Source organism: Neofelis nebulosa, chromosome X (assembly GCF_028018385.1).
Source record: "Neofelis nebulosa isolate mNeoNeb1 chromosome X, mNeoNeb1.pri, whole genome shotgun sequence".
Lineage (NCBI taxonomy): Eukaryota > Metazoa > Chordata > Mammalia > Carnivora > Felidae > Neofelis > Neofelis nebulosa.
The window spans coordinates 124855597-124864133 of record NC_080800.1 but is presented as its reverse complement, the minus strand read 5'-3'; the positions used below and the strand labels follow the sequence as shown (position 1 = coordinate 124864133).

The following is an 8537-nucleotide window of genomic DNA, read 5'->3' as shown; positions in this document are numbered from 1 at the left end:
TACCCCAAGCAAAATAAATAAGAGAAAGAAAAATACTATATGATTTCACTCATATTGGAATTTAAGAAACAAAACAGATGAACATAGGGGAAAATAAAAAGAGAGGCAAACCATAAAACAGACTCATAAGTATAGAGAACAAACTGAGGGTTCCTGGAGGGGAGATGGACAGGGAAAAGGGTTAAATGGGTGATAGGAATTAAGGAGGGCTCATGTTGTCATTAGCACCGGGTGTTATATGTAAGTGATGAATCTCTAAATACCACTCCTGAAAATAATAATGTACTATATGTTAACTAACTTGAATTTAAATTAAAACTTGAAACAAGGGGCACTAAGGAATCTACTCCTGAAATCATTGTTGCACTAGATGCTAACTAATTTGGATGTAAATTTTAAAAAATAAAAAAGAAAATTTAAGAAAAGAAAAAAAACTTGCAACAATAAATAAATAACTAAATAAAAAACCCTAAATCTTCAAAAGAAAAAATAGGGATTATAATTGTGTCTACTTTATGAAGTTGTGAATAACTGAATTTAACAAATGGAAGTATTGAGATTAGTGCTTAGTACAGAAAAGGCACTATACAAGTATAAATTCTTAGTACGACCTAAGATTCTTGATTAAGTACCACTCTAGGACATATGGAGTTGCCAATTGACTATTTTTTGAAAGATACTAATGAGAGCTTTCTGTTAGTGTGCGTCTGAAGAATTGAGGAAAGCCCCATGGAGAAAGTAGGCATTTAGAATACTCTTAGGGGATGACTAAATTTGGGGATGATTAGAAACAAAAACAATAAGGACATTCCATGTGAAACAGGCTTAGAGGTAAGAATAAATTTTTGAGAGGAACACAGGAAAACAGGGAATCATGTCTACTGGGTGTCAGGAATTTTGAAGAAGGCATGGGGTCACTAGAGGGGAAGGCTTGTTAGGCAACTGAGGGGTGAAGATTGGATTTTCTTAATTCCAGAGTAAAAATTGGGAGAGAGAGATATATATAAAGATAGATAGGTAGATGGTTAGATGGCTGGAAAATAGAATAAAGTGATGCAGGAAAATATTAATAGGATGGCTCAGAAGAAGAGAGAAGAAATAAGACGCAAGATTTGGTTATTAGACCTGGAGAAAATATAGGGGAGGAGGCAATTTTAGCTCCAGGATTTTAAGCATGAAAGACCAGGAATTTTAAGGCACTTTTAGCAAAAATGAGAATATAGTTGCTTTGAGAAAAAGATGTTTGTTTTTGGAAGTGTTAGGGACAGGTGATGGAAATACTTCTAATAAATGATTTGGCAGATGTAATAGAGCTCCATTTGGAAGAAGGGCCAATCATACTTTTACATTCTATTTTTATGTTACTGGGCACATTACTACTATCAATACAAAAGTAAAACCTAAGAATTCTAAAACATAAAAATAAAATAAAATATTTTATCTCTATTATCTATATTCAAAGGAATAGGTACATGGAATATTCAAATGAGTAAGAGACTTCAGAAAAACATTATACAGAAGATTACAATAGCAAAATCAAGAACCCTGCCACAATAAAAGCAATAATTAATTAGAACATGAAAGAGAAAATATCCCATTCACAACAGCAACAAAATTCAAAATTGCCTAAAAAGAATCCTAAGAAAAATGTACAAGATACTAATGGTGGCAAAAATAAATCTATCTGTTGATAAATCCAACTAAGAGCAGCTCCAAAGAGAGCACTAAAACATATTCATTAATGAATAGCATATTATAAAAATGGGAATTCTCCTTATTTACAAATTTAATGCCTTACCTGTTGGTGCCAAGATGACCATCAACTTCCAACTGCTGACTTTCACTCTCAAAATCAACACTCCATCAATATCTATAAAATGGAGAGGGAGGAAATACCAAAAAAATCTAAACAAAACTTAAAAAGCCCTGGGAGACACTGACGATTGCTGAGCTGGTGCTAGTGTCTGGGGCAGGGGAGTGGAGAGAAGGATGGAAGTTGGGAGGTGCTATAGGCTTCATAAATGCAGATGACAGGATAGGTAGTGGGAATGATTTTAAACTTCTGCTTCTACTTTCTGTGGAAACATGAGGCAGGGCCTCAAATCACAGATGTCAGTAACCCTGGGGTAATACCAGGACAGAAGGAAAGATGGGATGATTGAAGTAGTAAGGCCCCCTCAAAAACAAAAACAAAAACAAAAACAAAAATCTGTGATAATAACCACCTGAATCCATTTTAGTGAGTTAACAATCAAAAACAAAAGAAGACCAGCCTTGAAAACACCCTGAACAGACAAAACCAATTAACATACATACAAACAAAGCTTAATTTAGCTTATTTTGCAAGGCTAACAACCCGGGTCATTTTTTGCTTATACCTTTAAAAATCATAAGCAAAACTTAAATTGTTTCTCAAAAACTGATATGAGGTAACCACTAACTAATTCCCTATTATTTAAGAAAATTCGGATATTATAACCTATCACTGTGAGGAATAAACAGCCACTACCTTCTCACTATATAAACTGCTTTATAACAATACACCCCTGAGCCGCATTTCATGTTTGGTCGGAGTGCTCCCTGTTTGCAAATTGTCTTTTTGGTGCATGCACAATAAACTTCTACTAATTACTATTTTGGTAATTCATTGGTTCTACTTCTGTAATGTTTGAACTTTTGACGAGTGAGGAGTGGCCTTTCAAAAAAGTTATTTTAATATAGTAATGGACTGGAAAGACTCATAAATAGAGAACAAACAGGTGGTTGCAAGAGAGGAGGGGGTGATGGGATGGATAAAATAGGTGAAGAGAATAGAGAAATACAAACTTCCAGTTATAAAATAAATAATTCATAGAGATGAGAAAAAAAAAAGAGAATGAACTAGAAATAGAATACGAAGTTTCAGAGTGATCCACATGTTATGCATATTCTAAGTAGACGCTTGGTAGAGACATAAAATACATGTTTTTTTAACTAGAGGTGAGGGTTAAGAAAGTGAAAATCACTGCACTCAATGATACAATGCTAGATAACTGGTAACAGCAGGATCTCCCCAAATCCTGCTGCTCACCTTCTTCCATGTGGAAAATAAATCTTTTCGAACAAAACGAAGCCTGGCTGGCTGGCTGGCTGGCTGGTGAAGAAACATGATAGAAAAAGGATGCTTCTTCTCTGACCTCCCACCACAAGTCTTAGGTGCTGCAGCTGGCCACTAACATCAACTATGGGATCCTGAGTCATTCTCTGCAAGGATTGTAGCTAAGCAAAAACTTGGATCTAACAGGGAAGGGGCATTTCCAAGGCAGCATCTAATCAAGGAGCCAGAAGCTGAGGACACTCACGACTATGGACTGAGGGGGTCCACCCTCTCCAGAGGGCCCAGAGAATCCAGTCCCAACCTTGATGACAGGCTTGGGAGACCCCGGCAGAACTGTCAGGCTGAGAGGTCCCCTACCCCTCTTCATTCTGCCTCAGTGGTGTAAGAGCAATGAAAGCCTTGGCCAGAAGGGGAAGGGCTCAGGTCAGCAGAGGGAGGAGCCTAAGGCCATGCCAGAAGCCAAGGTGAGGATCTTTAAGGAGCATTGAAGGAACGTCCCAAACCTTAAGAGAGCGATCCCGGATTAGCCCTGTCCCTGTGGTCATCTACTAGAGGCCCCATGTCAGAAGGATGTAGAGGCCCCTGACTTCCTCCTGGGGAAGAGAGATGCAGGTCTCAGGAAAGTGAGACTTGGATGAGGGGTATGTCTTCAGATCAGCAGAGAAAGGCATGCCAGTACCTTCCATGAATCAAAATATCCTGTTGAAGGAGTAAGGGGACCCTCGATCACAGAAAAGAAGGGTCCTCAGCCCAACCCCGCATCTGCTATTAGCCTTGGGAGTCCCCAGGAATACAAGGCCCTATGTGTCCGCCTTTGAGATCTCCTGGAGGGAGGGGAGATCTCAAGGAGAGGAAATCTTTGATCTGAAAGGTGCTGCACTTGGGTCAGCAGAAGGGAGGGCCTAGGTCCTGTCGGTAATCAAAGGGAGGGTCCTGAGGGAGGCTTGAAGGGGCCCTGGACTCCGGAAGAGAGGGGACCTCCACCAGCAACAAAAACCCAACCTAGCTGTCAGCTGTGGGAAGCCCCATGACAGTCTGGGCAAATGTAGTATTTGTCACTTCCACCTGGGGACTGGGAAGGCAGTTTGGCTTCCTCTGAGGTGTGAATCCTCAAGTCAGCACAGAGAGGACTCCCAGACCCTGCGATGTGAAGGTAAATAAAGACCCTGAGGGAGGATCAAGGGACCCAGGACCCCAGAAAACACAGAGGGGACCTCCCAGAGTTCACGACCTTGCGTCCTTCATGGAAGGGCCCTGGGCCTGTACGGACTTGCGGCAGCAAGTCTGTCCGGATTTCCACAGCCGGGTCTCAGAGACACGGGGCGGGGGGGGGGGGGGGAGAGGGGTTTGGGACACCTCAGGTCACCAGAGAGCAGGGCCTGGATCTTGGGGCGATTCCTGGTGAAGACACAGAGGGAGGACGGAAGAGCCTGGACCCCTCAACAGAATCAGTCCGAGTAGGCCCCCAGACGGGATGGGGACACTGTTAGAGCCTGGGCTTCGGCATCTGGGTCTCAGAGGGCGGGGACCGGGGAGTGGGGGGCGGTTCGGGGGTCGGACGGGTGAGCTGGGGAGGACGGGGGACCCACCAAGTGCACAGGAGGCCACCTAGGGAACACGAAGGGAGGGACTCTGGCCCCCAGAACGGAGGCCCCGGCCCGGAAGGCGACCCCTAGCGGCAGCCTAGGGAAGCCCCTAGTGGGAATGAGGGCCCGCGGGGTGTCTGGACTTCCGCATCCGGGTCTCAGGAGACTGGCGGGGCGGGGCGGGGCGAGGCGGGGCGAGGGGGCCTCGGCGTCGTCGGCGTCTTCCGGCCGCGCCTGGAATCCCGTCAGGCATCCCTTCAGGCGCGGGAAGGGCGCCGAGCCTCGTGGGCTTCGAGGTGAGGCCCAGAGGGAGGAGCGAGGGAGCCGGGACCCAGAGGGGAATGAGTCCGGCGGTGGGGGCGGCGGTGGAGGCCGCAGGGTGGCGCGACCACGACGACTGTGACCAGGGCGTGAGGCGTGGGCGGCCTCGGGCTCTGGGTCCCAGCCCGACTGAGAGCTGGTTGCGCGCGAGGAGCCGGCGTCAGGCGGCAGAGCCCGAGGCCCAGGCCGCCCAGGGAGTCCGGATGGGGACGAGAGGACAGGGCTGAGGGACCCCAAGGAACCCATGTGAGCCCCTGCCATCGGCCCCGGGCCTCCCCGGACTTGGTCGCCTCGTGCGACGCCAGCCGCCTTGGCCCGGACCTCGCCGGGCCGGGAGGGCTCTGGTGGGAGGCAGCGGGCCCGGGGCTCCCCGGGAGAGCCCTGCGGGAGGACGGCCGGAGGCCCCTTGGACCCCAGCCCCGGGGCCGCCGTCGGAAAGCCGCCCCCGCGGTGGGGCCGGGCGAGGGGAGGGCCTGGGTGTGCGGGGCTGGACCCCGGTCAGCCGAGGCAGGATCCCGGGCCCTGGCCGGGGTGCAGGGGAGAGAGGAGGCGCTGCCTCCCAGCCCAGGACACCCACGTAGGGCCCAGGAGGCCTGCCCTGCCGCTCGGGTCCGCTCTGGCTGTCAGCGGAGGCCCAGAAGGGGCAGGTCCAGGCTGGATGGGGTGGGGGCTCCCGGGGTGGGGTGGCGGCCAGAGTCCTGGCCAGAATCTCCTGGCCGCAGTGGGGGGTGGGGGCCCGGGGCGGTGCACGCGGTCTGTCCCCACCCTGAGACCCTGAGGCGCCCCCTCCCTCCCTCGCTCCCTCCGTCCCTCCCTCCCTCCCTCCCTCCGTCTTCCAGGGGCTCGGAGAGCTCTGGAGTTGAGGCCTTGGTCTGAGGCAGGAGTCCCGAGGTCACAGAGCAGAGGAGGCGCGGCCGCGTGCCAGTCGGTTGTCCAGGCGAGGTGCGTGCTCCGCGCGTGGGGCCGGGGGCTCGCCCATCCCACCCCAGAGGGGACCCGTCGGCCCCCAACCCCCACGCGGCCCCGCTCTCAGGCCTGGGAGCTCGGGCTCTGTGGGCTGGGCCTCCCCCTGAGGAGCCACCCCTCTTCTGTCTTCAGGGTCTGGCGACCATCATGCCCCTGTGTCAGATGAGTGAGCTCTGCAAGGCCGAGGAGGAGCCCAGACAGGCCCCGCTGCCATGGGATGTACCGCTGTGGGAGGCGGAGGACGAGGAGGTGGAGGTGGTGGAGGTGGAGGTGGTGGAGGTGGAGGAGGTGGAGTTGGAGGTGGAGGTTGAGGTGGAGGACGTGGAGTCGGAGGAAGAGGAGTTGGAGGAGGAGGAGTTGGAGGTGGAGTTGGAGGTGGAGGACGTGGAGTCGGAGGAAGAGGAGTTGGAGGAGGAGGAGTTGGAGGTGGAGATGGAGGTGGAGGACGTGGAGTCGGAGGAAGAGGAGTTGGAGGAGGAGGAGTTGGAGGTGGAGTTGGAGGTGGAGGAGGTAGAGTCGGAGGAAGAGGAGTTGGAGGAGGAGGAGTTGGAGGTGGAGGTTGAGGTGGAGGACGTGGAGTCGGAGGAAGAGGAGTTGGAGGAGGAGGTGGAGTTAGGGGAGGAGGTGGAGTTGGAGGAGGAGAAAGCAGAGGAGGAGGAGGAGGGGGGCCCATCTCCCTCCTCCTCCTCCTCCTCCTCCTCTTCCTCCCTGTCCTCCTCCTGCTCTGTCCTCATTCTGGTCCCCCTGGAGGAGGGATCTGCTGCTGCCCGGTCCCCGAGTCCTCCCCAGAGCCCTCGGAGCACCTGCCCCTCCCCCAGTGCCATGGCAGGCGCTCCGGGGAGCCAGTCCCACCAGGGCTCCAGCAGCCCCGATGAGGAGGGGTCGAGCACCTGGGGGGCCCCGGCAGGGGCCCAGGCCTCGCTCCCAGATGCGCTCCGCGTGAAGGTGGCCGGCCTGGTGCTGCTTCTGCTCCTCAAGTATCGCACCAAGCAGCCGACCACACGGGCGGAGATGCTGGCGGCGGTCAGCCAAGATGACCGGGACCGCTTCCCCGTGATCTTCCGCCGAGCCTGCGAGTATCTGCAGCTGGTCTTTGGAGTCGACGTGAAGGAAGTGGACCCCCGCGAGCACTCCTACGTCCTGGTCAGCATCCTGGGCCTCAGCTGCGATGGGACGCCGAGTGGTAGGGACGGCATGCCCAAGACCAGCCTCCTGGTGCTGGTCCTGTGGGTGATCCTCCTGGAGGACGACCGTGCCCCTGAGGAGGCGGTGTGGGAAGCGCTGGGGGTCATGGGGGTGTATGCCGGCAGGGAGCACGTATTCTATGGGGAGCCCAGGGAGCTGCTGACCGAAGTCTGGGTGCAGGAAGGGTACCTGGAGTACCGGCAGGTGCCCGGCAGCGAGCCCGCACGCTACGAGTTCCTGTGGGGTCCCAGGGCCCACGCAGAAACCAGCGGCGTGCAAGTGCTGCAGCACATCCTCGCGGTCAACAGCAGGCAGCCCGGGGTCTCCGTGTCTGTCCGAAGAGGCTGTGAGCCATGAGGAAGAGCGGGCCTGAGCCCGAGGGGCAGCCGGGCCCGTTCCCGCCTGGGGTCGAGCAGCTTCTCCTGCGGGGCACGAAGCCAGGCCACTTCTCCCCTGCGAGTGCGAGCAGAGCGGGCGCTGGGCGTTGTGAGTAGTGGAGGGCCAGGGCGGCTTGGGGGAAAGCGGGGCCAAGAGCACGTTTGGGTGGGTTCTTGTTCTCTGTCTACGTGGCCTCGGAAATCGATCTTTGTTTCCTCGAGGAAGTTTTCAGATGTTGTTCCTTGTCATAGAAGGTTTCGTGAGCTTCGGGCTCAGCGTGGGAGTGGCACCCACGCCACAGGTGTTCGAGAGTCAGAGTTTTGCCGTTTGGTGCAACGAGCTGGGAACCCTTCCGTCCTCGTTCGGGATCCAGAAGGGAATCGCGGTGCCTGGGCTGGGCACAGACAGGGATGTCTTGCAAACGTGAAGACCTTGGCAGTAAACGGATGGTTTCAGGACATGGAGAAGTAAAAGATGTTCGTTCTTGCTTCTCGTCCCTTGTCGTCTGTCATTCTGGACAAGGGACATAGAGATGTGTGCCTGCCTTTGCTTGGGTCTCCAAGAAAGGAGGAGACACTCGATCTGAGCAGAGGTCCCCAGCTCACTGGGACATTTGTGGCCGGACATTCGCCGAGCTCTGCTCACTCTCGGAAGGACCCTGTGTTGGCAGTGAGGACACTAGGAGAGGCAGGACACGTCCCACCCATAGGTGACTGTCTAGCAGCGACAGTCCCAGTGGGAAGGCAGGGAAGGGTCCCCTAAGAGGAGCAGAACAAATCAAAGAAGGGTGAGGCAGTGTGGCTCCAGGGGGAGCCCTACAGTGGAGACATCCTGAGCCAGGCTGGCTTGGTGTCTCTGGTCAGTGTGATGCCTTCTGCGCAGCTGATCACAATGAAACTGGATGTTGACAGTGGCCAGGCCCACAGATGGTGTCCCTTAGGGGTATGAGCAAAATCTCAAATAGATAATTGCTCTGAGAAGTTCCTTTTGGATCATGGACAAAC

General features: G+C 53.0%; 1 protein-coding gene and 1 long non-coding RNA gene across 2 annotated transcripts; both read left to right on the top strand.

Annotated features, from left to right (window-relative positions):
* The first annotated feature begins 4997 nt into the window (after positions 1-4997).
* On the top strand, positions 4998-6210 carry LOC131502492 (uncharacterized). The gene is made up of 3 exons (XR_009257066.1): positions 4998-5250; positions 5844-5946; positions 6103-6210. It is a non-coding gene; the product is annotated as an uncharacterized LOC131502492 (long non-coding RNA).
* Positions 6211-6233: 23 nt separating this feature from the next.
* Positions 6234-8021, top strand: LOC131502491 (melanoma-associated antigen 9-like). Its single transcript, XM_058713265.1, is given in 3 exon segments — positions 6234-7470; positions 7472-7641; positions 7785-8021. Coding segments are annotated over 2 exon segments (1125 nt in total). The 5' UTR covers positions 6234-6402; the 3' UTR covers positions 7529-7641; positions 7785-8021.
* Positions 8022-8537: the final 516 nt, after the last annotated feature.